General features: G+C 42.0%; 1 protein-coding gene across 3 annotated transcripts; it reads left to right on the top strand.

The window, feature by feature from the left end:
* Nucleotides 1-308: 308 nt before the first annotated feature.
* LOC129203570 (sodium-dependent neutral amino acid transporter B(0)AT3-like) lies at nt 309-27715 on the top strand. Of its 3 annotated transcripts, none has more exons than XM_054818253.1 (13): nt 310-589; nt 10286-10426; nt 11760-11897; nt 13974-14155; nt 14536-14646; nt 19723-19835; nt 20117-20245; nt 20835-20991; nt 21838-22042; nt 23647-23806; nt 25623-25785; nt 26879-27110; nt 27431-27715. In XM_054818253.1, exons 1-12 carry the CDS (start codon nt 433-435, stop codon nt 27089-27091), a joined length of 1869 nt encoding a protein of 622 aa, XP_054674228.1. In that variant the 5' UTR covers nt 310-432; the 3' UTR covers nt 27092-27110; nt 27431-27715. The 3 variants fall into 3 exon arrangements, with proteins under 3 accessions (XP_054674229.1, XP_054674228.1, XP_054674227.1); XM_054818252.1 differs by having other exon boundaries at nt 312-589; nt 27428-27715; XM_054818254.1 differs by lacking the exon at nt 20117-20245 and having other exon boundaries at nt 309-589; nt 27428-27715.
* Nucleotides 27716-27964: the final 249 nt, after the last annotated feature.

Genomic DNA, 27964 nt, shown 5'->3' with positions numbered 1-27964 from the left:
AAAAGGGAATGGCAGCACTTGGTTTATTTATGGATTTTTCCAAGAATTTTGCTGGTTTAATAAGTCTGCTGTAAAGGTTTCTTTTTAATTAAATTCAGTGTCACACTTCTCTGAAAGTATCTGAGAACAGAAGGAGAACAGAAAATAAAAACCTGTTTGATCCCAAGTTACCCATTAACAACATATTCTCAAATTCTCTAACTATAGAAGGAACTGAAAAAAAGTCAAGAGTGGTAACTGTCTATATAATAATAATTCCTGGTTTTGCCTTTAAACTGCAGCTTTTGCAAATGACACGTTCCTTTGCATTACATAAAAAGGAAGCTCCACCTCTCTTTCCAGGATCCTTCAGTCACCTCACATAAAACCTGTAGGAGAGACAGGTTTTGAAGCATCTTCACATTTATAGGGAGCTAAGGATATTTCATAGAAATGTCAACAGATTTATCAGTGCCACCTGAAATCCCTAAAGAAGATGGCAGACCCAAGTGGGACAATAAATTCCAGTATATTTTAAGCTGTATCGGATTTGCCGTCGGCCTGGGGAACGTGTGGCGATTTCCATACTTGTGTCAGATACATGGAGGCGGTAAGACTGAAATGGGACTTTGCCGAAATATTAAACTACAATTCTAATATAATTATACTAAATTATGATGGGCTTGGAAGTTATATATTTGCATCACTTTTTTTTTTTAACTATCTAATTCTCATACATGTTTTGCACCAGTTAGATTAGTTGTTTCTATAGAAGTATATTTAATTTTAAAATTATGTATTTTCTTGGGAAATAAGACCAGACTGATACTAACTCTCAGCAAAACTGATGTTAAAGTTCTTACATTGCTGTTACAGTCCCGATAGGAGGAGGAAATTGAACCTGCAGCTTGATATCTCAAGGAAAAGTGAGAAGTCCTGGGAGATCTGAGTAAACCAGCCCCCCCCCCCAGACAAATGGTCGCTGTGCTTTCGTTTGGGAAGGTGACCAAATCGTTCCCCTCCCTGCCCCGGTGCTCTTAGGAGTTACCTCATCGTCTGGAACTGCCCCTGCACAAAACCGAATTGCACTTTTTGATGGCTGTGAAGCTGTTTAAAATGCTCACCCCCCAACAGGAGCCTGCCAGATGGTGCAGACAGCTGCCCAAGCCTGTCCCTGGGCACCGTTCCCACAAAGAATCGCTTTAGAAGCAGACAATTTAGTAAATATAAATGGATCGGAAAAGAGGAGTTGATAACTCACAATTTAGAGTAGCTTTTGAGATCTGCCATGGTCAGTTGTCTAAAGCAGAGTGATGAAGCAAATTGTTTCAGCCCACTATTATTCATTATCTTCCCATTAACTTAAAAGTCAAATGTGGAAAAACTGGCAAATGATAGAAAAAATTATTAAATCCAAGGTCGTTCTACCAAGGTGTCTGTGTTACTTGGTGAGCTACATATATTTGAATCAACCAAGGAACCAAGAATGGATGCTGCCTTTAATGGCAGGAGATGTTTTAGAAAGAAGTAGCCACTTAGGGACTCTGGTAAGATATAGCAGGTTTTATCAACAAAAACAATCTCGGCATATATGAGCAGAGCACTAGTAAGTAGGTGGAGATATTGCCACTGATACTAAGACAACTTCTGAACTTCTGACTTCTTCTGAAAGTCAACCCTTCAAAGTCAACTTGAAAAATTAGAGAAAATGCAGAAAAGCCCCAACAAGTATTCAAGGTCTGGGAAACTTATGGGACAAGGAATGACTTAAGAAGCCAATCTACGTAGTTCATGAAACTGAAAATGAAAGAGTGCATTTATCATAGTCTATAAACAAGCAAACAGAAATTATTTTGGTGGCAAGGAGCTCTTTAACATTGAACATGTTAACAGCTGGAAGCTACAATTACACAAATTCAAAAAAGAAAAGAGAAGAAGCAGCTGGTTAGATTACTCCTAGGAGACTTAACACTTTCCATTACTTATTTACCAGATGTGAAACTCTCTCAGAGGAGCACCATAACTGGGTGGTTAGAAAGCCATAGGTGCGAGCATGCTGTTTCTCTCCATTTGCCCATGGGGATGGCTGGAAAAAGCCTGTCACTTCAGTTAATGATGCATGCATTAATAAGACATGATAAACACCTTTAGAGAGACAACCCCATAGCAGAAATGGCATGGAGCCTGCAAGGAAGATGTTCTTCTGGAGCAGAAGTTGTAGGTCAGACAAATACCCTAGGGCATCTCAGGTGGCCTTGCTATCTTGGAGCAAGGGAACAAGCATTCAGTATTAGCAAAGAACATAATAAAACTAACATAATGTGATATTTTTGGAATGTAATGAACAATTAACACAAAGCGCTCAGTGGAAGGTTTGAAACTCACAGACGGGACCATAGCAAGACACAGATCCTCTGCACATCTCATTACACAGAGCTGCTTCTGGGGCCAGCTGCGTGAGGCTGCATGAACTTTGTGCTTCAGGGGTTTGTGCAAATCTCTATTATGGATTAAGATGAAATATTGTTCTATGGAGCATAAAAAGGCTCTCACCCCTTTCCATGAAGCACCAAGGGTTGCTGCTCCATATTGGAGGCAGGGAACTAGCTGTGGCCAGCTGTTTTTCAACCTCTTCAGATCCCAGCCTCACTTCAGAAGATCAGCACCACTCGCCTCCTACTGAGGACTGATCTCTCCCCTCCATCCCTCCAACCCAGGGTCCCCTGCATTCATGTCCTACGGATCTCTACCACCTCAGGAGAAGCGTGAGTCCGAGTGCATGGAGACTCATGGTGACTTGTCTTATGGACCGCACAGTGCTCAGAGAGTCTGTTTGCTTGCGTATCCAGCTTCTGAGCACTGATATGTCCCTCAGGAGATGCTAGGAAAAGACAGGATTTACAGCAGGATTAAAGATAAAAATAGAAAAATACTGCAGGGACAAAGGTTGAATCGTTCCTTTGCTCCGTGAGTAGCAATTTTGCCAGTGAAAAATCAATTTAAAATAGCTAGCAGACTCAGTAACAGCATATAGCTACTTTGCATCCCTACAAACAGCGGCATAAGACAGTGGTGAATAAAGGTCGATGTATGGATATATATGGCTGATGTTTGGTCACTGGATTTTAACAATGGTCTCAAAGAGCTCAGCAGCAGGATGGACTCTGTAACAAAGTGCTGTGGGATTTGTGAATAATTTATCCCAGAAAGCTGAAGTTGGAAGAGTTTGAGTGCGTCATGAAGACCACCAAGAAGACAGAGCTGTTGGGTTTACACCAGTGTATAATGCAGTTGTGTTTTTCTTCTGCTAATGTAAGGCAGCAATGTGATTTGGGGTTGCATTTTTGAAAGCAAACAACTCGGATGCAAAGCCCAATAGGTTTTCAGGGGTACTGAAGCATAAATCCTGCTTGCGTGCATCTGAAGATGTGAACACAAGATAGACCAGCAGCATCGTGGTTGACGAGGAGCCCTGAGAGGTGTGGTGGCTCCATGCCTGCAGCCATGGTCACAAGTGCTGCAAAACCTGGTATGGAAACAGCATAGGCTTGCTCTAAGGACTAATGGCTTCTGGGGTACAGACCACAGTTTCACATGTGGTTCAGGCGATATCCAAGTGTTTAAGAGTTAGGCAATGCACTTTTCCTCATTTCTAGATCTTTTAAAAAACAAGAGATAAAAATAAGTGCTTGTATATTTCTCATGTCAGCTGTTCTCATCAGACCTCTGGACCTTATTCATAGCACATTAGTGTTACTCAGTAACTCAGATCTAATGTAATATCAGTTTTGCTGACATTTATCACCTGCTGTCGTTACTGATTATTTGGATTTATTGCCTGAGTTAAGTTAGTTATTTACTTTTCATGACTAATGGATATGAAGGTTGTTTGCCACAGTAAGTGGAGACAAACACAAAGGTTCCCAGGCAACTGGGATTGAAAAGAAGTCTCTAAATGGCCTAGTATATAGTTTGTCACTTAAAACCAACACTCAAGTCATATAGCTATATATGTACACATACAGTCATCCGAGTATACTTCAAAAAAAACCCCCAGTTCTAGCTGGAACTTGTTGCAGTGTTGTACTTTTGATTATAGCTCGAATATATGTGCTTGCCTAACCTATGGGTATTAAAATTGTGCACAGTGCCTGAGCCTACAGAATGACAGGAAAATATCTTTAAGACAGGTTCTTTCTAGGAAAATAAATACACATAAACACTAAAGTCCTGCTAAAAAGGGAGAACTGTTTACTTCTGGGGCAATGATTTACAGATTTTCATAACCTGTGGCCTAGCTGACCTTTTGCAAGAATTTGAACTACATCTTGCTATGAAACACAGTTGCCTGGCTCACTCTGTCCTCAGAAAGAAAATAAAGTCTGAGAGGAACAACAGGTATGCCTGAAAGATACTGTAAAAAAAAAAAAAGTATGTTGGGAAGAGCAGAACAGTTTGCTCTCTGACAAAAAAATGAATTATATTACAACAAGTAACAAAGTTCTGGATTGTTACCATGTCCTGCTCAAGTCCTTGGTGAAAAGGTGTGGCATTTGGGGTTAATCCTTTCATAACTTATTGTGTTTGGTTGCCCTTTACAGCTCAGGTTGGTGCATGCTTGCACGTGAGTGCTGCTCACTTGCATCCTTCAGTCATGAGTATTGCATAGGGAAGTCCACCAAGGTTATTTTATAAGTTGCTCTACGGGTGTTATCCATCTTCATTTGAAATGGCTATTGCCCCCTTGGTTTTATGGAAATGGCTTTATCTCCTTCATTGTTGCTCAAGGAGATGTAGTCATTTACATGGGAAACAACTCTGCAAAGTTTCAGAGCCTGTAAGATGTGCAATGTGGCCTCTAAGTCAAAATCAGTGCCATCATAAATATATTGCACAAATATGACATTTATAGTAGCTCATACTTTTCATCTGGATTAAGGCATGTGCAGAAGACATAACAAAGAACATGAATTATTGTTTTCCAGAGAGAGGGGTGAATATGATTAACTTGACGCTTTTTTCCCTACCTGATGTCTTGATGAGATTCGTTGCTGTGCTGGCTACTACGTTGCTTAGCTGAACTCCCACGGAGAAAGGGGGACAGGTCTGATAATCCCCTTTCAATAGCTAATAGCTTTATCCCTGTATCTGAACAAGTAGCTACCACCTATTGCAATTTCTTGTCTGTAAAATATAAATTATCACAGATATCTTGCCATTAAGTTCTCAGCCTTTTGGAAAAATTCCCCTATCACCATTTCTCTTATGTACGAACAGAGCCGGTGAAGTGGATCGCTGAATCCTTGTTGCATTGTATTGTAGTGAGATGTGCTTTCTGAATTTTTCAACTCTACAGATGCATTTCCTTTGGAATTACTATTTTGCCACTTTCCAGGTAATTTCAGTCTTCATTATAATTATTTTTTTCCATTCCTAAATCTCCGATCTGAAGGAAATTTATTGTTCGTGTTCTGGCCTTTGAAATGCGGTTGTGTCTTTAGATCATCAAGTTACTTGCTTTACTTCTGCTAGCTGATCTGCAGGTGCTGGTAAGATGCAATATCGAGCACGTGGATCAGTTCCACTAAATTTTTCTCCATCATTTGGGAAGTCTTCATTGGTACCCCGACATCAAGTAAAGCTGTTGGGTTTTCTTCTTTGCCTCTCACTGAGGCTCAATAAGTTCTCCTGGTCTTGGTAGATCTTGATTAGTAGGTCACCTGGCTGATACTTCAAACTACTTTACATTTCCACTAGTGAGGTCTATTGCTCTGTCGTTCTAAGATGTGACAAAACCAATTTGGCTGTTTCACTCTGCTTTGCCGGTTGCTGTGATTCAGCTTGAGACTGCGCTCCTTCGTTAGCCTCCTGGTCATTCCGCCCTCCGGTGTATCAGCAGCTCTCAACAGGCTGCCTAGTAGTTTGTGCACTTTTCTTCCAGATTGTCATGTGTAGGTGATACAACAAAGATCGTGTCCTTCGAGTGTCGTTTTGCAGTCAGAGGGCTGACTGTGGTTGAACAGTTGCTTTTCTGACCTCATCTGCCTGTACATTGCAATTGAGGGGTCAGGCTTTAAAACCCCTCAGTGTATCTAGAGTGCACCAGGTATTTTCTTTTCTACTGCCACGACTATAGAGCTGTCTCTGCTCTAATGGTTCTTCTGAGTTAGCTATCATACCAATCATGCTACATGCTGGCGGTCCTTGTCACTTGGGACTCTATTGTCAATGGAACCAACGTACCAATATACACAGTATTTGTAGTTGTGGATAGCCTGATTTGAAAAAGCTCTTGTAGGCTTTTTGTGTCTTCTCATGTGCACAGGGATTGTTCCTCAGCTTTGTAGTATCCTTGTGCAGGATCTCCTTCCAAAATAACATTTAACCCTGACAGATTTTGGACTGTTTTCTTTTTTTCCATGCCCTTCTTTTAGTAGTGCATATATCTACTTGCAGGATGGATGCTTTATGCATCTTGAGTGTCTTTCTGACAGAAGTAATGGTGTAGACTAAAATTTTCCCAGGTCATGCCTCAGGGATGCAACTAAATTGTGCCCTGGTGATACTTTTGATTTTTCTAGGCAATTTTCCAGGCTTGTAAGGTACTTAGAATCACAGAATGGTTTGGGTTGGAAGGGACCTTAAAGACCATCTAGTTCCAACCCCCCTGCCACGGGCAGGAACACCCTCCACTAGACCACGTTGCCCAAAGCCCCATCCAACCTGGCCTTGAACACTTCCAGGGAGGGGGCAGCCACAGCTTCTCTGGGCAACCTGTTCCAGTACCTCACCACTCTAACAGGGAAGAATTTCTTTCTAACATCTAATCTAAATCGACCCTCCTTCAGCTTAAACCCATTACCCCTTGTCCTGTCACTACACTCCCTGATAAACAGTCCCTCTCCAGCTTTCCTGTAGGCCCCTTCAGGTACTGGAAAGCTGCAATTAGGTCTCCCCAGAGCCTTCTCTTCTCCAGGCTGAACAACCCCAACTCTCTCAGCCTGTCCTCATAGGAGAGGTGCTCCAGCCCTCTGATCAGCTTCGTGGCCCTCCTCTGGACTCACTCCAACAGCTCCATGTCTGTCTTGTACTGGGGCCCCAGAGCTGGATGCAGTACTCCAGGTGGGGTCTCACAACAGCGGAGTACAAATACTTACAAATATTCTGATCACTATCATTTTCCTTATTCATTTTTTGAGATTAAAAATACTGAAGATATAAACTTTTGTTTTTAGAGGTTTCTCCCTGGGCTTTTTTCTAATGTATGTCATTTATTTTCCTTTCACTGTAGAGCATATAGATCTTGAATATCTAGATATAATTATACCTAGAGTATCCAGATATGGAATAATTTGCTTAGCGGCACTTTATGATTGTTTCTGCTAAGGTTTCCTTTTCCCTTTGCCTCATGGAAGCCAAACCTACTGAGTTTCTGCTGTACCTGTGCTACACATCACATGGGTGCTGACAGGGTTTTGCTGTGCCCGTGTTCGAATGCTGTTTTGTGATACATGCTCTGTGTTAGGTACCTGCTCGCTGCTTCTTTCTGCTTCTTGGATTTTCTTCTTGCCTTTTCCACGGTTAGATTTCTCATGGCAATTTTTTTTTTTTTTAAGAAGTATTTCAATTCTGCCTTCTGGCATATCCTCCCCTATCTATTCAACAGATCCCTTGGCTATATAGTGCTAGAGGTTTCCTACTCACCATTAGGAATCTGATACCTTTCTGCTATTCTTTTTCTTTCTGTGGGTGGGGGACTTTATTGTAAAAAAGAGTAAGCTTCAAGTGCTTGAGTAGACTGTCTATGCTTTTCCTGACTATTTCCTTTGCCTAAATATACTGTAAAGCAAAGGAATAAGTAACTGAAAAAGTATTTCTACACTGTAAGCCATTTATGTGAATTAGGTTCAAGAAGGATTAGCTCCCTTAACTATTTCTTCTTAGCCCAATCTTCTGCCATACCTTCATACTTGCAGATAGCATACTTTTTGTATTGTTCCCAAGAAAAAATAGTATTTTTTTCCACGTGTGGCATTAGGTTTTGCCATGCTGTAAATATGACTGGAGATACGTACAAACCAGCACAAAGTAAACAGGCTTTTTATCAGCAGAATATCTAAACACACTCTGCTGTCAATGGTTCAACTAGCAAACAGAAAAGGGGACAGAGATAACAGAGGATAGTTTGCACTAATTATTACAGAGTTATTTCCAGGGAGATATGATATGGGAACTAGGTCAATCGCTTATGGAGCACTCTGCGAGCAAGGGCTCGGCATTGCACGGATCGCAGCGAAACAGCTGCCGCCCAGGGCTGGCGTGCGGCCGGGCCGCGGGGCAAAGGAGCAGAGTGCTCCGCACTGCGGTGCTCCGGTCACTCGTCTGAGTATTTTGCTCTTCCCAGGAGACAGCCCAAGGCATGGGGCTGTCAGGAGGGCTGGGTGGGTGCCCTCAGGCGTGCTGTGGAGGGGGATGTTGCAGCAGGTTTGAAGGAGAGCGCAGGACTGAGCATGGCGAGAGGTTACTGAGTTCTCACGGAAGGGACCTGCGAATTCATTAGTATTTACATGGGAGCTTCGGTAGGCAGCTCCAGGTAAGATTTCATCAGGTAGTAAACCACTGAAAAATGAACAAACTGTTGTGGTCCTTAACTCCCTCTGTAAATATCTCTCTCAGGGGTGTTTATAACGGCCACATTGGAGCTTCCTCCAAGCAAGGATTCTACTGAGCAGAGGTACTGAGGATCCAAATTGAGGATTTAACGTACTGGGAATTAACTGTGAGACTCCTTTTCCAAATCTGCTTCTTAGCAGTTGAAAACATCTTAAGAAATCAAATCATAGAGACATTTATTTCCACATTTGGCAAATTAAGAGCAGTCCTTCATTGAGAAGAGCTTTGACGATTTTTGTTCCTATGTATTTCTTGATAAAGGGCTAAACCATTAAACAACACATCTATTCTGGGTATTTTATGTAGTTATTGCAGCAGCTGGCAATAGGTAGCAAAGTTATTGCAATAGCTAGCCCAAGCAATTTGATTTATCTGCCCAACCTTTCTAAATAGTCAGTGATTGCAAAACACAGGAGCCATTCCAGGAAGACACCATAAATCCTTGCATATTCCTCCCTCTCGGGGCTGAAGATGGAGCAGAGACCCAAGCTGCTCCGCTCTGCTCTCCCAGACGGTGATGGTGAAGCTGCTCTCCCTGCCAGCCTGAAGGGACGGGAGAAGGTTTCCAGAGCTGGAAGAGCAGAGCTGGGCAGACTCAGATAGGAGATTTGGAGGCAAAGTCAAAATGGTATAACAAGGCACAGGTTTATTGAGAAAGTGATAAGGAGCACAGGGTTGGTATGAGTTGGTAGGATTGGGAGGGGGCTGAGGCAGGACTTCTGTCTTTGTTTCCCCAAAGAAAAGAGCCTTCATGGTCACAGTGGTTGTTGGTTATGGAAATAAACTTCAATCTATTAGAGCATTTTGATTTAACTGGACATTTGGGCAGGTGCCTTAAACATACTGATGAAACTTCTGGTCTCATGAAAATCCGTATCTGTGCAAAGATGGGAGACCCAAACCCATGTCCCTTCTAGGGAAGGCGTGGAGATGAGGTGCTGCACACCATTTTGCAGGAACCAGCCAGGCTGCGGGCAGGGTTGATGATACCTGCCTGCAGGCACCCAACAGCACGTGCTGCCTCTGGCCCCAGGGAGCCGCTATGAGAAAAAGAGAGAAGACGTAGATGATACAAATTGGGAGGAAATCAAGTTTCATTGCTCCCACATCTCGCAGAACAACTTCAGTCTTGCTTTCAGTTTTTCATTAGCCAGAGGCTCTGTGCTTTGAGCAGAACTTCACGCAGTAAAGTAACCTCATCTCTTGGCATCTCCAGCACGAAATCCTGCTTTACCAGGGAGGATGGAGGAGCACAGGCCTGAGAGCTTTGGGGAAGGAAATGAGGGCATGCACTGAAGGGGAAACAGATGGTAGAGGGGAGAGGCAAACCCGTGTGCTTTATGAGCAGGGGAAGAAAAGAAGATGCTTGAAAGAAAGGGAAATGAAGGAAATAGTGAGGCTATTTTTAATGGGCTGGAGCAGTGCCTGAGGGGAAGCATCCTGCAGCACTAAGCGTCCCAGTCCTTCCTCCTCTATCTTCACCAACAAAATTACCAGCAACAGATGTTACTGGGCAGGTATCCCTAGCAACGCTCCCTCTCTCAACACATCCCACAAGGACACATTACAAAACAGTAATTTCAGCCAGATGCAGATAATCATGTGGCTCAATTGCACTTAACTGTGTTTTCAGGGGCATTCCTGATCCCATACATCATCGCTCTTCTCTTCGAAGGAATCCCACTGTTGCATCTCGAACTGGCCCTAGGACAGTGCCTGAGGAAAGGCAGCATCGGTGCCTGGAACAGCATCTCACCTTACCTCGGAGGAGTCGGTACGTCTCGCAGGGTCCCAGCTCAAGGAACTGCAGCTGAACTCCGACCCAGCACTCACTTCCTACAGACCTGTGCCTGGTGCTCGTTAGGACATCGCTCCCTGGGCACAAAGGAGCCTTAAATGCAAATCTCATAACCTTTGCTGTGGGAAGCATCATGATCATGAGCTCTGCTAGACAACACCGCCCTGTTCCTACCATATCTTGGAGCTTACACAAGAGCTGCCTGCCCACAGTGCTTCTCGCTCCTCCCTCAGAGCCCCTCCAGGAGCCAGTCTTCTCCTTCCAGGGACAGTCGGACTGGAGTGGGGACAGGAAGATACAAAATCAGGACTGGGAGCCTTGTACCTCCTAAAGATACTAAAGCACCTAGGAAAGTTTTCCTTTGGGAGAGAGGGGCACAGTGGGGCTACCGAAGGGAGTTTATTAACATGGCTGGGCACGAGGGACAATCCACACACCAGTGTGCATCAGACCAGTGTGCAGCCCTGTACCAGTATTTTTATTCATTTATTTAATTTCATATACACTGAAAAAACATATCTCGTGTCCTGTGCACATTGTTAGGCTGCAAAAAGTGAAAGGGAGCGGCCATCGTTAGAGGGCTGAACCATCGGCTCTACTGGGTTTGAGATTGCACCCTCCTGCCTGCAGGGAAAAGGAGAAACCCTCGGATGCTCCAGCCAGCGCTGCTGGATCACGCCCTGCTTTAAGCAGGTGCCTGAAAATGGGATTGGGAGCAACAGCCATGCCTGTGGGCGTTGTGGGAGGAGAAGGGGTGGGTCAGAGGAGTTATCTAAGGGCCAGAGGGCAACCAGGAAGAAATACCAAGCAGCAGGGTGGTGCCTCCAGCTAAACCCATCTTCTACAATTAGGCACGTCCATCCTTCCTTTGCAAAAATGCAAGCAGGCAGAAACTGTGGTGTTGCTATTCTTCCTTATTGTAGGAGCAAAGCAGATACCAGTTTAGGGCATATGTGCGTGATTTGGGACAAAAGAGTGTCCTCATGCAGCTATAGCATGCTGTGAAACTTCAGTCCCATTTGGTCTCTGCTATTAAAGGCGCCCCGTGTTATAGAAAACAATGTGTTATATACCAGAACAAAGATTTCAACTCCCATCTGCTACGTAAGTAGAAGCGTCAGCTGCCTTGGAGCAGGGCTGGTGAGCTGAGGACTGTGCACCAGTGTTGGGCTACCGAGGACACAAATGCCCATCTTTCATATGAAATTCTTGGGGAGGGGGGGAAGAAAATCTTGAAAAATTAGGAAACATCAGCTTCTAAGAGCAAGTGCTGTGACTTTTCTAAGCTGAGATCTTGTGCTTTCTGCAGGGGCTGGTTCGTGGATGGTGTCGGTTCTGGTGAGCTTATACTACAACACCGTTTTAACCTGGGTGATGTGGTATTTCATAAACTCCTTCCAAGAACCCCTTCCTTGGAGTGTTTGTCCTCTAAATGAAAACAGAACAGGTAACTACCACTGCGAGCATCACTGCTAGCTACAGGAGGATCACAAATGTCAGAGTCGAGGGGCTAGCAAGGGGAAAAGGAAAGTTTTATTTATTTTTTTATGCTTGTGCTATGATCCAACTGCCAGTCTGAAAAAGGATCCTCTGCTTTTTGACTATGGAGAAATAGTCCTTTATCACGACTCACGTGTCTTCTTATAAACTACATATCAAGACACATGAGATTGCTAGCATAATTAAGAACCAAATTTATGACTACATCTTTCAGTCATTGCTTTAAATGAGACTTTTGAGTTTTCATTAGGTGGTGATGCATTGGTTATGACTTAAAACAAGCTCTTGTAGAAACCTTTCAGATCATTTGCCACGATGTGCTGCTGAGAAAGATCAGCTGAATTGCCAGAGCAGGAAACACAACCCTACTGCAGAACTTTAGTTTCTGCCTGTAGATTGCTGAGACTACTTTTACACATCGGACGGCTTCCCCGCTGCCGCCACGGGGCAAGGAGCTCAGAGGATCTCTCAGCTCTGCTTAGTGGCTTAATTGCTGCATTGTTGATTGGCTTGTTTTCAGAGTTTTGTTGTGAACGGTGGCTGTTTCAGAAGCGAGTGAAAGGTCCCAAGAAAAGGGAGAAATGGGCCAGTTTGAGAGTTTGATTGAACAGGCTGGTACTTCATACAACAGGGAAAAAATCAAAATGGAGGGAGGAGTAGTTTCTTGTACCCACAGGATTATCTTCCCAAAAAATATCATCATGCCCAACTCTGGAAGTTAAACAGGACAATAAGCGAGGTTTCCTGTAGCCACTTATCTCATTCAGCCACCTCAAACTTACTACCAGTAAACGCAGCATCAGGATGTTGCTGAAATGCAGCATCTTATCATTCTCCCGCCCGCAGACTTGCTCTTTCCCTTTGTATAGTCGTGACAGGATGACCGCTTACCCCTCCACGCAAGTGCAATGAGCCCCATCCTTTCTCCCACCTGGGCTATTGCCGTTCATGGCGGGAGAGCGGCAAACTGCCCGGCGTGAGCTCCTCTGCTCAGCGCATTAGGTAATGCGAGCAGGAGCCGATAACCAAAGCTAACGGGACTTGAATGTGGGGAAGGAGAGGGAAAAAAAGTTACACTAAACTTCAGTGGGATTGTGTACAAAACAGCAGCTTCAGCAGGAGACGCTGCAAGAAAATGAGCGTGCTCCCCCAGGCAGAGGAGGACATGCAGTCAGGTCTCACCAGGCAGGGACAGGAGAAAGAGCTCCCCCAGCCTTGGTGCGTCCTGGACCTCCTGGTTACAGGGATTGCCACCAGTCCTGGCTCCGTTGGCTCCGCGCGGTGTAACCCCAGCTCCTGGAAATGCGCAGGGCTGCCTCGTGCTCTCAGGATACACCTGATTCTGGCTAGGAGCAAAGGTGGGAGCTGCAGCACCCAGGGAACTCAGGTTTCCAGCTAAAGACGGTGGGTTTCCTGAAGATCCTCTGTCAACCTCCTCTTCAGGCATTTAGGTTGCACGTAGGCTGAGGGGTGAGCACGGGTGGTGCCGTACCTCCTGTTCCCGGTTCCCTCTTCTCCAGGTGCAGAGCCTGGCTGGGGAGCGCCTGCTCCCCTGGGCACAGGTGCCCGAGGTTCCTGCTCACAGAAGTCCTGGGAACGTGAACCAAAGAGGCTGATGCCTGGGTCTTGCCCCACTACAGGGCCATGACAAAGCCAGGGGATCCTGGGCTTACACGTGTCCTAAAAATTTCATAGTCTAAACTGTAATTGCAGTGGAGATTTTACCTTCCACTGAGCGTGACACCTTTTCTATTTAGAAAGTTATCGCCTGTGGAAATGCTGGTGATGTTCTGGTGAAGGTCTCGTAAGTCTGAGCCTGCCGTGGCAGAGTTTGTCTTGCTGCACGTTACAGACAGTGCAGAAAGGCCAGTTCAGTCCATCTCTGTATTTGATTTGGCAGCCCACAAGAGGCCATCCTGCCTCTCTCCTTTAGTATAAAATATTGCTTCCTAACCATACAGTCAGCAGGAAAAATATTACCAATTTTAAAATTTATTCTTACCCTTGCCACATTTCTTTCCAGGGCTCAATGAAGAATGTTACGAAAGTACCGCAGTAAATTATTTTTGGTACAGGAAAACTTTGAACATAACACCCGACGTCACTGAGACTGGCACGTTACAGTGGTGGCTCATTTTGTGCTTAGCAACCTGCTGGGCAATTGTCTATCTCTGCACTATCCGAGGAATTGAAACCACAGGAAAGGTACAGAAAGGACGGAGAAGTGCGTTATCCCACGCTTTGCATCTTGCTCTGCAGATGCCGCGTTTCGCCACCAAGGAAAGCCTTACCCCATTTACCGCCCCAGCACCATTTCAGTGTGCTCCTTGTCCGAAGCGGTAACAGCAGCACAGCTGGCTCCAGATGAAACTTCTCCATTGCAAATGCTTCTGCCCTCCCAGTTTCCCCTCAGGCAGTTTTAAGGGCAATTTTGTTACACGTATGCTCTGCAATAGCACATTCTGCTTCTTTTAAAGATGGCAACGTTCATCTGTAGCTGTCTCATCCAATATAATTAGTATTGTACGTTGCAATGACTTAAATATCGATGTTATTTTCAGTAACTGTCTGTCTTCTTACTTTAGGCAATTTATGTAACAGCACTATTTCCTTACCTGGTCCTAACTATATTCCTTATTCACGGACTCACTCTACCAGGAGCCTCTGACGGTCTGGCTTACCTCTTCACCCCTAATGTAAGTATTGCTGCTATAGTCAGAAATATTATTTTCCTTTTTTCTCCCCCTCAGATCTCATACTGTATATTCATTTTCCAGCAACTCCTGATCTAGGTCCCTATCCAAGAGCTCAGCTGAGCTCTTTTTTCTGAGATGAAGTGATTCAGTATTTTAATATACTTTAGCAAGAAAAGAAGCAGCAAAGTATTTAACAGTTCAGTAATAAGCATATCAGAAAATATTGGAAAATTGAGTTAAGTATGTTACGGGTGCCTTGGTCTTGAATGTGTAAGTGAAGCTTATGAACTTCAGGAACAGAATCATCCCTCTTTTACACATGATGAAGATGGGATTTCTCTGCCAACGCTACAGAATTTACACAATTTTAATCTTTCAAGAATTCACAAGGAAAACTACTGAGGAATTACACTGCAAGGTCTTTTTTTTTTTTTTTGGTAAGGTTGAAAGTAGTTTTCTCCTACTCCTATTTCTCGATAGCTGAAGTTTTTCTCCCCTCTCTACTGCCTGAGCTCAAAAAGGACAACCCTGGTCTTTACAGGAGATCAGGACATGCACTTGCATTTTTGTAGGGCACAGACAGGACAATAAATGCTTGGTGTGATGTCTTAAATGAAAGATTAGAAAACAGAAGCAGAACAGGGCTTGTTGGCCTGTTGTCATTTGGCCTCAGCTCGGCTGTCGGGTTTCTCTGGAAAACTTTGGGATTTGTGATTATTGCACAGTGAACTTAATGCAAAAAAATAGATTTTTGTGTATTCACAAAGCCTGGAGGTATTGCAGTGCTGAGGGGGAGCAGATCATCATAAAAGAAGAGCCGGATGGCTTTGCAGACTGGTGCCAGAAGCCAGAATGAAAATCTGGCTGCAATCAACCTGCAGTTAATGATCAGCTGGTTTGACGAAGCAGATCCCGGGGACGCCCTTGAAGAGTCATCTGAAGATGGTTTTGGTGATGAAACTATGTTCTACAAACATGGAGAAGTTGATGCAACAGCCTGGTAAGTGGTATCTGCTATGGGCGTTGCTATTGCATAGAAAGTTACAGCGTAAGACAGAGAGATGGCTTTGTTAAACTAACACACCAACTGCTACGGAGGATTTGGGCACTTCAAGGACTTCAGAAAGACAGTAAGCACACAACTGCAACATTCCTTTCTCTCTTCTTCCCCTTAGCCCACAACTGCCATACCAATATCGCCTTTTCTGTTAGCCTGTTTAATGAGGAACTATTCCCACTGCTGCCATCAGTAAATACACGAGTTTTTCTGGTTACACTTCTCCACAGGGGATGTCCCAAAGTGAGTTGTACAGGGGGTTGTTGGGTTTTTTTGGCAAAGATTTACCTGGCCCACCCAGACCCCATTAGCTTACAAAACTGTAAAGCATATTTCTTAAGTGTGTGCTGTTTTCTTCTTCTTTTCCTGTCTTTTTGCAGGAAGCTTGTAAAGTTTTAGCAAAATAAAGTAAGAGTTAGCTCACCTAATGCCTGTTTTAGCTTGCTTTAAAAAATAAAAAAAAATTTGAAAAAAAATTAAAAATAATCAACCTTCTTGACATTCCCCACTCATTGGAGGCAATCTTTTCCAACTTCTTTCCAACTTCACAGTGCAGCAGAAATTGTAGTTTCTCTGTAATGGCTGCCACATCCGCCCTCTGGTAACTGTTACACCTCACTGTTGTTTTTGAAAATCTGTGAAAAAGTAATACCTAATGCTAAAAGTCACAATCTCCCGAATGAATTTAATTTTTTTTCCCAAACCATCATTGTTTAAGTTTATCCACCCTCCAAGTTTGTATTTTAGTTCTCATTAATAAATATCACAAATAACAACTGCACACATATGGATTTTAAATATGGCAGGCTGTGTTTTTATTTTCATGCAGAAATACAAAGTCATTTTTTTGCCACCTGACACACACTTTAAATTCTAGCAAAAATAATGAATGCTTCTTTTCATTGACTTTCAGACAGGGAGAAGTCTGATGATTTACTCACCCTCTCTACATCCTTGGCTACCTGGACAGTGAAGCTGCCGAGAAAACAAAAAAGATACTGAAGTTATGCTAACAGGCACTTGAGGGGAAAGCAGAAGTTGTACAAAGATGATGCAACACAAGAGTTGGAACAGAGAAAGGTTCTTGGAACCTTTGGAAAGGTTCTTGATAAAAAAAAGATAATCAGAGGCAGCAGACAAGGGATCCCATCAAGCATCAACAACAGTCTCCATGCAGTTCAGCTTCTGTGGACATCTGTGTTGGCTCAGGAGCGCAAACACCTCCTCCTCCATTCTCTTTCACATCTGAAAGAGCTTCAGAGACTGTAAATATTGGGGGGTTCTCTGGCATTGAATAATTCCAGGAACTTGGCTGGGAAACTGATGCCTGCACCCAGAGCTCTGCAGCTATTTAACGAGCAGCGAGAATAGCCAAGAAAAAGGCGGCATGGGCACCAGATCCTCTGTCACAGAGTTTTCCTCTATTTTGCAGTTTAGTTTTACACCTGATATATTGCTGTGAATGGACACTTAAAAATCCTTTCAAGGTACCTGGTCTGTCCATATTGTTTCTGGTATTAAGGGGAACGAAAGCATTACCTTAATGAACTGCTGTCTTCAAGTGCAGTATTACTTGTTGGCCACTTGCTTATGAGAAAAGCAATAGCTGGTTTTACACCAAAATTAAACATCACAGGGATCTCAGGATTGTTTAAATTCTGTTTTAAGAAAGTTTCTTTCGGTGTCTCATGTGTTCAAGTATCTAAACATCTCACCGCCCAGGGGGAGCAATTATACTTCCTTGCCTCATTACTCCCATGCTCATTCATTCACATTCTGGTTGTGTATCTTCATCTGCATGTTTCTAGCTTCAGCACATTTTTTCTTCTCAAGACACACGTATGAAATCTGTATGCCATATTACTGAAAATATGAAATAATATTTAGATTCGTAATTATTTGCTTAAGACCAGATAATGACATTGCCATGGCATGTTTGCCTGTCCACTATTTCTTCAGGTTTGGGGGTTGATTATTATCTTCTAGAGTCAACAAATGCATTGCATCGAGCACCAAACTAAACCATCTCCAGAGTCATTTGCCAGAGTCCCCAGTCAGAAAGCCAGACTTGTAACAGCCGCATCTATCAGCACTGACAATTGACTTGGCAGCACTTAACCAGCCCATGAAGGCCATGTAGCAATGCAAATGCTGGGTTTCTGCACTGCAATAGCAATCTAGTTCTGCACCTGCACAAGGTCCTACCAGTGAACACTCTGGCTCAGGGCCATGAAGATGATGAGAGGGCTGGAGCACCTCTCCTATGAGGACAGGCTGAGAGAGTTGGGATTGTTGAGCCTGGAGAAGAGAAGGCTCCAGGGAGACCTTATAGGAGCCTTCCAGTACCTGAAGGGGCCTACAGGAAAGCTGGAGAGGGACTGTTTACAAGGGCAGGGAGTGACAGGACAAGGGGTAATGGCTTTAAACTGAAGGAGGGAAGGTTTAGATTAGATATTAGGAAAAATTCTTCACTGTGAGGGTGGTGAGACACAGGAACAGGATGCCCCCTCCCTGGAAGTGTTCAAGGCCAGGCCAGATGGGGCTTTGGGCAACGTGGTCTAGTGGAGGGTGTCCCTGCCCATGGCGGGGGGGTTGGGACTAGATGGTCTTTGAGGTCCCTTCCAACCTCCAAACCATTCTATGATTCTATGATTGGAGGGTTTGGTTATCATCTTTCAAAATAAACCTCTAGAAAGGTTTGCCTAAGCTGAAGCATTTCAGCCAGTAATGGTAACACATATCTGCTTGCTATGCTGTCATACAAAATGTTATACCAGTTCTGCTGTGGTCAAAGCACTGGCATACCTGTGGAGAAAGCATCTGCATTCACCGCATCCATCCACACCGAGGTGAACCCATTATTCTTGCTCTTCAAGTTCAGGCCAGCTTCAGAGAAACCCAAAATGCTCTGAAGGTTCTTTTGTCACACTTACCTCTCATTCCTACGAATGCCCCCGGCAGGATCATTCCTACAAACGTTCTTAGTCACGGACTAGGATCTATAGCACAGGCACACAGACACGACCCAGAAAACACAATTCGCCCTGTATGACTAGGATGCAGATTTGACTCAGACTGATGTAAAACAAAGTGAAATACTCTACCACCTCAGTACATTTGGGCCAGCTGGTTTTTAAAACACTCATTCTTAGCTAATACTGGTTTCTATTCCCCCCTACTTGATAAAGGATCAGAAAGTAATTCACCTGATCGGATATGAATATAACACACCACTACTTAGTTTCTGCAGGAAACTAGTATTCATTGAGCACATTTACATTTTACGTGTTACTTATGTTTTATCTTTTTCTTTTAGACCGATTTTAATGGTAAGATTCCTTCTTAGTGTAGCATATTATTCTCTGTAATCCAACAATCATTGACTTTTTAATTTAGCTTGCTCTATCACATTGCCCTTACATCAAAATTCAAATTTCACTCTGTCATTTTCTCCTTTTTCCTTATTTTTCCTATGTTGCCTTTTTATCTTTTATTGCTGCTTTCACTGTTCTTTGAATCTAAGATGCTCTTTTTAATGAATATTCTCTTGGGCCTTTAGTCTTTTTTTTTTTTAATTCTTTTAAGCAAATTTGGAAAGCTATGGAATCACTTTGTGTCTTAAAATAATGAAGGTTTAATATTTGTTTATACAGTTTTAGGAAGATAATATTCTTAAACTGTAAGTTACACAGTATGTGGATTAACAAAAAGAAATAAATTGAGGAAAAGTGTAATGTACTGTCCATATTGCCTACCATTTAGAAACACATTTTTATCATCAGACAGAAGAGGTGTACAATGAAATAGATTCTACACTTACTACAGACGTAGACCAACTTATGTCTTCAGAAACACCTACTTTACTGACATGTTTTGTACTAATTTCCATTTTCAGTGTATTTAGATGGCAACACAACTCACAATCTCAGAAGTGAAACAAGAGATGAGCTGTGAGAACTGGGAGAGGAAAAGAAATTTTAATTTAAGCCTAATACATGCATTTATTCCAATTGTTTCAGCTGAACACTTTGAAAAATCCCCGTGTATGGCTTGATGCAGCTACCCAGATTTTCTTCTCTCTCTCTTTGGCTTTTGGAGGGCTTATTGCATTCTCAAGCTACAATCCACCAAAGTAAGTAGAACTACAACCTTTATAAATTGGCTAAATTCTTGCTGAATTTTGTGCAATTTTCTAAAATTTGCAAAACTCTTTCCTTAGGATATTTATAAAGGATCTTATTTTTTCTAAAGGATCTTAACAGCTGCTATCTTTCTAAAAGGCCAAATAGATTTTCTAACAGTATGGGGGGGGAAATCTAAAAAAATAAGATGTTTGCAGAAATATCTGAGAGAATCACAGATAAAAATACTGCCTTTTTTTAGTCTCTTCACTTGTTTGAATGCTATTTCTAGAAATGACTGTGAAAAGGATGCTGTGACAGTAGCAATTGTGAACAGTGTGACATCCCTTTATGCTTCCATCCCAGTCTTTTCTGTTTTGGGGTTTAAAGCAACCACAGGATACTGGGACTGCCTGGACAGGTGAGAAACTTGTGTTTCCAGTGTTATACTGTGGTTTCAATGCCTAAATAAATAACATGTTACTTGAAAAACATGCATTGAGAGAATATATTTTCAGTAAAAAGGAAAAGCATCTGTATGGAGAAGTCTAATATAAAAATAGAAAGTATTATGGCACTGGGGCAAAAACGTTCAGGGGTAGCATTTGTAAGAAGCAAGACAAATTATAAAACAATCCATTGTGCATCAAGGATCACATCTCAGTGTCAGACTAGCATTAGAAGTAGTTAAAACACCAATACCTTTTCCTATTCCACCAGATTCACTAAGTTATTAAACACAAATGGTGGAAATGTTCTGGAGAGCTGATAAAATAAAAATAGAAATGTTTTCAAGACTGCATGTGCATAAAGTACTCAGAGTTTGTACCTGAAGAAGATGATATTAAATAGTCTGAATATTTTCCCCATTTAATATTTTCCTTTATACTGTAAATAACAGCACAGAACATAAACACAACTTTCTATTAACATCTGAATACATGGCATAGCATTTCCAGCCACATCATCTGCAAACATTTAAACTAACTATATGTTGGCTTCTCTGGCAGGAACATTATCAGTATCATCAATGAATTTGATCTTCCAGAAGAAAGCATCAGACGACAGAATTATACAGCCTGGATTAGTTTCCTAAATTCATCATATCCAGAAAAAATTGCTGGACTCAAACTGAAAAGTTGTGACCTTCAAGAATTTCTTGATCAGGTACTGTAATTGCTTTCAACAAAGTAACCCTTAAACAAAATAGGTAGAAGGACTGATATCGTCCTTTTTCTTGTAAGTACTTGTACTTCACTCTACTTGTAATGAAACAAAACAATTTTTCAAAATTTGAAATAACAACAATGCTGTAGGACAGTCTGAACTCAAAGCTGTCTGGTACAGCATGCAAAACTATGCATTATTGTCACAAAACTGATCTTCAAAGGTCCTCCTACCTGAAGCCTACTACAGACTCTAGATTCAGTCCTACTTTGGTTTACGGGAATAAGCACAACAGAGGAAACACATCTAGCTGAAAGATTACAGAAAAAGGATGCTGAAAGGGGGTTTCATAAATCCACATTTAGGAAAATATACTGAAAAAAAAATCTATTGAAATGTTCACTTTTTGCCTTCAATCACATATATGACCATCAGGAAAGTATCTTATCACTGTCTTCTCTTTTATCTTCTTTTCCCCATCTTTCTATTCCCTTGTCCTCTCCTTTTTATTTTTCTTCCTCTCTGCACTGGATCTCACCAATATTTCACCAATTGCTATTTCAATTACAACTCTCAGATCTCATTACTCTGGCCTCATCTCTCTGTGCAAGCTAAAATTCTGCTCTATGATTGTCCACATATGTTTGATAGACCATTTAAAATTTAAATCCCCACAAACACTCCCTGCCACCCATGGTCTCAACTGCTGGCAGCCACAGAGCCCCACAGGCTGACCAGCACCCTTGACTCCAGGGAACGACAGAAGCATGTTATAATTCTATATGCATAAGAAACTACATTTATGCCATTATAATGTGTATTTTTATCTGTTTGTGAATTCTGCAGAGTGTATCGGGAACTGGCTTGGCTTTCATCATTTTCACTCAAGCCATCATTCTAATGCCCGGCTCCCAGGCCTGGGCCATCCTGTTCTTCATAATGTTGTTCTGCTTGGGCCTTTCTTCTATGTTTGGGAACATCGAGGGAGTCTTCACTCCTCTTCTAGAGCTTCCAGTTATATCTAAATCAATACCCAAAGAGCTATTATCTGGTAAGGTATTTGCTTTGCTTCGTTCAAAGAAGATGGCTTCTTTGTAGATGCACAAACTACCAACTGCTTAATAAATATCATAGAGGGATTAAGAATTTGTAATATTAAACTTAGCTATCTCATAGTGTTAGTAAAGGCAGTGGATTGTGTTTGCAGAAGATAAGGGCATAGATGAGGTAGCAGTTATGGCAGAAGCTGTCAGTATTATATTGCCCTTGCCAGTTTTTTTTCCTTAGCTTGCAAGAGCTGGTTTCAGTCTGAGAAAGCTTGTTAAATTGCTATTCCTGAAGTCAAGTTCACTCCGAGCTGTTGTAAACACCAGGAAGAGCCTTGTCTTCACTTAAGCCTTTGGCACCTAACCAAGTCACGTTAAGGCAACCAGTGACATCAGCTGGTCTGCCATGGCCACCTACTTGCGCATGAACTTACCGCATTGTCACAATTATAAGATAGGTCATTCACCCCTATTGCATTCAGGTCTATGCTGCTACAAGATTACTTCAAATTTACTGTGAACACACCAGAGTAGAAAATTACCACTTGGAAAATGAGGAATGAGTGTGTGTGATCCTGTTCTTGCACCGAAACTGGAATCTTTTCAACCAGAGACAGTTACTGAACCCAACCTGCTCCTCAAGAACCAGACTCAGTGAGACTCTCAGAGATTCTACTGTGAAATTGGTCTAGAAAAATTTCTGGCGGTTTGAAGCAATGGATTAACACTTCTGCAATGTTCCCTTTCAAATTCTTATGGGGAATATTGCTGTCATGCCTTTTTAGAGTCTTCCTGTGGCATCTAAATTATACCCTTCTCATTTTACAACTTTTTATGTAGAAACAAATTTATTTACAACTTGATAAGGCAACCATATTATTATGAAATTGATTTTCCAATTGTGAGCTTTTTTTATTTAAAAAAAAAAGTCTGGAGCCAATTTTACCCAGCATTGAACCGAAGGCCATCTCAGAGTCCGAAACAATTAGTAGCACAGCGCAAGGACATACAAATTGATTTGCCGCCCATGTTTGCATCCAACAACACTTTCCCTCCTTCCCACTTTTTCTCTCAGTTACCCCAAATCCATATCTTGTCTAAAGGGGAACTGACTGTACAGAAACGTGGTGAAACCTAAACTATACATGCCGGGACGTAAGGGACATACACATTTGTGGCTCTGGGCCCTTTGAGGGAAAGGGGGACAGAAATCCAGGGAGTCCTTACACTTCTCAGGTGCCAGCTGCCTGTGCTTTGAGCCTATGACCACACGGAAATGAAGGCACTTGAAACTCACTACATAGGTCAAAAATTAACACAGGGCAATGGGATAGCACAGCCCACACTACCTGCTGGAAGTACTAACAACTGAAGTATGCTCCGAGTCACATGAGCACATACCTCCTGCAACAGAGTGGTGCCTCTTGGCCAGCACACAGTTTGGGAAGTGATGTTATAGCTGCCCTAAGGAAAAACAGCTTGTTGTAGCTCCGCAGAGGGAGAGAGAATAAAAATCACTAGAGCAAGAGCAAAAATAATTTAGAACAAAATTATACTTACCAGGTTCAGTTCAGTACTCCAGTAACAAAGATACCTTTTTTCCCCTCAGGTATAATATGTCTAATTTGCTTCCTCATCGCTCTGTGTTTTACGCTGGGTTCGGGGAGTTACTGGATTGACATTTTTGACAGCTATGCAGGCTCATTGCCTCTTCTAGTCATCGCTTTCTTTGAAGTGATTGGGGTTGCGTACGTCTATAAAATTAAAAGGTATGTTGGAAAACAGACGGATTTTTTTTCTCATAAGAGACAAACGCATTCTCCTCTTGATCCATGTATGTTACATACGGGTATACAATATTAACTTATTTCTGTGGCATTTACCAGATCTGTGAATGTAGTTGTTATTTGCTTCAAGTCCCCTATATTTGTAAAACAGGAAGGATAATCTCTGCATAGCACTTATGGAAGGGGGGATCCTAAGGTTAAAGCTAGAAAGTCAACAGGCATTGTAGTTCTTTGGCCAAGAGGAGTTACACTGCCTTTCAAATATACTCCAGTTACTGCCCTTTTGTTTTGTATAATCTTGTATTTTATGTTTATCATTATTTTTCCCCTCCAACTTCATAGTAAGCAACATGCAGTAACTCCCCCATGTTAAAAGGCTCAACCTGCAAGCTGAGAATCTCCACAGTCATGGACACTAATTCAATTCAATCTTTAGTTTAAAAGCTCTCCTACATCCTTTGTAATTGTAAATGCCAGAATCCTTATCTCATTTTGATTTAGAATAAACCTGCCTTTTCTACTTGGGACCCTTCTAGTCCAGAAACTTCCCCAATTCTCAATAAAGCTTAATCTCCCCCCCCCTATAATTTACTCAGTTACATGTTGGGACTTCACCTTTCCATTTGTTACTCTGGCACTGGGATGATGAAGGTCGTGATTTTTTGTGGATCACTTTGTATACTGTACAGGTAATGAACTCATGTTTGGCCAGTGCTGTTGCATATTAAGGTGTTTCAGTATCATCTGAACTTAAGTCTTACCATAGGCTATAATTTTAAAAACAAGAAACTGAAAAGAAAAAAAAAAATCTTCCTAAATTACAGCTAAAGTCCCTGCATTGCATTTTTTAGATCCACTGATAAGATCCTTGGAGCACCTCCCATGTTAAATGGTGATAACTCCCAGGCTATATCACCATAAACAATTTCACACACCCTTCTTGCTGCCCGTAACAGCTAGCCTCAATCTTCCATGATGCAGAATTAGCAATAAAATCTGGTTTCACATGCTACAACAGACTCTGGATTCCACAGTACCTTTATTTTCTCTATTGTGCTCTGTTCGTTACTATGGGATACAAACATAGTCAAATTACTTCTTCCTAGTTCTCAAGAGAATTTCTAATAACTTCAGTTAGATTAACAGAATTAAAGATAAAGCTGATGTTTGAACACACACACACAAAAAAAATCACAGTTCCTATTCCAGATTACAAAACTCGTTCCAATTTGGCAGATACAGGTTATCATGTAACTATCAAACCCAGACCCATGTATCTACTGCCCATTCAATGTACAAAACTGCAAGAGGTACATGTAAATGACCAGCTCCATGTCCAAACAACTGCCGCTACTGACTGCAGAGGAAGCTAGCTCAGGTTGTAATAATTTTGTCCCTGACCTGATTTGATTTATTTGGTGCTGAGTAATTCAGACTTCTTCCTAACAAGCTATGTTTGTTCCCTTGGTAATTTTGTCTTTTTTTAAAAGTTTCAATAGTTTTATAGAACTTCTGTAATGTTTTCATTGTTTATTTGTGCTTAGAAGCCTTAGACTAGGTGCTCAGGTAATGTAAACTGACTGTAAACTGATCATGCATCCCTGGTAGGGATCAATAAAGACTTACTTTATTGATGTTATTATTTACTTAAGTTTATAGTAAGTTATTAAAGAAGGGTATGGAATAGAAAAGATTTAGGGAGCTGCACCACGTGTTTAAAAATTCTAGAAAAATATGAACAAGTGAAACTGTTACCACTTAGATCCGACATCACCATAAACATGCCTCCTCTTAAAAGGTTCAGCAAAGACGTGAAATGGATGACTGGACGAAAACCCAATCTCTACTGGCAGATCACATGGAGGTTTATTAGCCCTCTGCTCCTACTAATTGTCTTCGTGGCCTTTGTTACTCTTCAGATACAGAAGCCGACAAGCTATGCAGCCTGGAACCCTAAATATGTATGTTCCCAAATATTTTCAAAACTTCTAATAAAAGCAAGAGTTGTGTATTTTTTTCCCTTACCAGATACTTTAAAAATCATTGCCATCTACAGCTTACCTACGTAATGCAGCCTGAAGCGATGCAGTGCTCAGCACAAGAAGGGTCCAGTACGCATAGAGGTTACCCATAGTAAAATGCATTTCTGCTAACAGAGCATCTTCTTGAGGAGTCCCGCATACTCTGCACTCTGTATTTCTTATGGATGTATGTAACACAGAGAACTGTTGCAGTGAAATGTCTCACAGAGACTCCGTACCTACAGGGGGTTCAGAGATGGAACATGAGCAGAGCTTTAGAGCTGCGTAACAGATGCCAGGGATGAAAACATCTCTCAGTGAGAACTACCAATATCACTGGGGCCCTGATGAATATATGAATGTGTACTTTTGACAGGCAGACAGGGAGGAGGCAGTGGTCTGCGAACAGTGTTGGTTCATTCATCACCAAAGACATGCTGATGCTGAGAACATTTGATCTGGATGTCACTGTCTCATTTCAGTTGCAGTTTCTTGGATCCCTCTCAAATGCACACCACATAGGCGTTTGAAGATCAATTCTAGTCTTAAACTGCACGAGGATTACACAGCACCAGTGTCTCCTCCAAACTCCACTGAGTCTCCACCATCCCAAAATAAAACTCACAGTCACAGTCTCACAGAAATTGCATCATCATCATTCCCTCGGTCTCTCTATTTGGCAAAGAGCATGCTTGGCGATTACTGAAGCCAGATAAGCTTTGAGTACTTTGAGAATAATCAGAGCTTAACCAAGAAAGGGTGAAAGCTTGACAACTCTTTGGGCAACCTCTGTATCCCTAGGAATGTGTCACACTTCTAGCTGTAAATCTCTGAAACTGTAAAACAGTTACAGCCATCGTTAGACCCACAAGAAGGGTATACAGAGGACATGGCCACTGAATGCTATTGTAGAGCAAGAGTAAAACTTTTGCTATACTTATTATAACAGCATAAGAAAATGCAAATGGAAGTCATAGTAACATGTAAGTGTACCTACCAATTATTTCTTTTGCTTGCTTTTTTATCTCCATAGGAAGGCTTCCCTATGAAAGAGGAGAAAGTTTATCCACCTTGGGTACTGGCCATCTGTGTGCTGTTAGCTGTCCTTCCTTGTGTGTTTGTACCTCTGGTAGCACTCTTCCATCTGATCAAACGAATGCGCAGAAGCAAGGGTCCAAGCTTTGTACCATCAGAAGTCTTTTCATGTCAAGGGGCTAATAGCAATTTTTCTCATCCAGAAGAATAAATACTCATTGTATCTGTCAGTAAGTGAAAATAAGTCTTTATTAGACGTGGTTAGCTGTAGTATGGGATCATCCAATCAACCTGCTTTTTGCAGTAGATATGTTTACAGCCAATCACTAGCACTCTATAACTATTTTCAACCAATTTTATAACAAGTATATTAATCTTGTCCCTCCTGCATCCTGTCCTGAATCCTACATACAGACCAAGTACCAGCCCCATTGCTTTAACCCTTTTAATGCATTACCAACTTCATGTCTCTCTCCAGCCAGACTTTAAACTTGGAAAGCCTGCTAGTTACTGCAAGTGCCCTCTTTTTTTTTTTTTTTTTTTTTAGAAGGGAAGGAAAATCAAACCAGACTGAAAGGATCGGCAACATAAAAATGGAACACAAGTACCTACAGTTTCATTCACTGACCCCCTCTGAGAGATGTAGAATGGAAGCTCTTAAAGAATAAGGATTCCTCTTGTCTGCTACACTCTACTTAAATTCCCGTACACATTTAAATAGCAGTTATTTTGTGATTATTTCATATTCTCGAGCATTGCAAAGAACAAAAATAAAGCATCAGCAGTTAAAAGAATGTATGTTAAATAAATATGAGTAATAAATTTTGCACAAATATCTTACCTTAGCAGATTCCAGGATTTATTATAGTAGAAAATACTGTGAAAACAAATGTTCCCCTTTTTTTCCCCTTAATTTCTCATAGTGACCACAGTAACTGAATACTGTAGTAAGAAAGACTGTCCTGGAGCAGTCATGGTACTAGAACAGCGGCATTGAACCTGTCACACCGGATCCACCAGAGGATCAAAAACACACCATGCCTCTGGCTGCTGGAAGGAAATTCATGGGTAAACACTCTGTGTG

The sequence above is a fragment of the Grus americana genome, chromosome 2, assembly GCF_028858705.1.
Source record: "Grus americana isolate bGruAme1 chromosome 2, bGruAme1.mat, whole genome shotgun sequence".
NCBI classification, from domain to species: domain Eukaryota; kingdom Metazoa; phylum Chordata; class Aves; order Gruiformes; family Gruidae; genus Grus; species Grus americana.
This window is presented reverse-complemented; position numbering and strand designations above follow the sequence as displayed.

Excerpts from the sequence above, each read along its gene's own strand:
- LOC129203570 (XM_054818253.1), top strand. The coding sequence starts at position 433 with ATGTCAACAGATTTATCAGTGCCACCTGAAATCCCTAAAGAAGATGGC. Across the intron at positions 14,156-14,535 it reads GAATTGAAACCACAGGAAAG|GCAATTTATGTAACAGCACT; the intron begins GTACAGAAAGGA and ends TTCTTACTTTAG. Across the intron at positions 20,992-21,837 it reads TTCAAGAATTTCTTGATCAG|AGTGTATCGGGAACTGGCTT; the intron begins GTACTGTAATTG and ends TGAATTCTGCAG.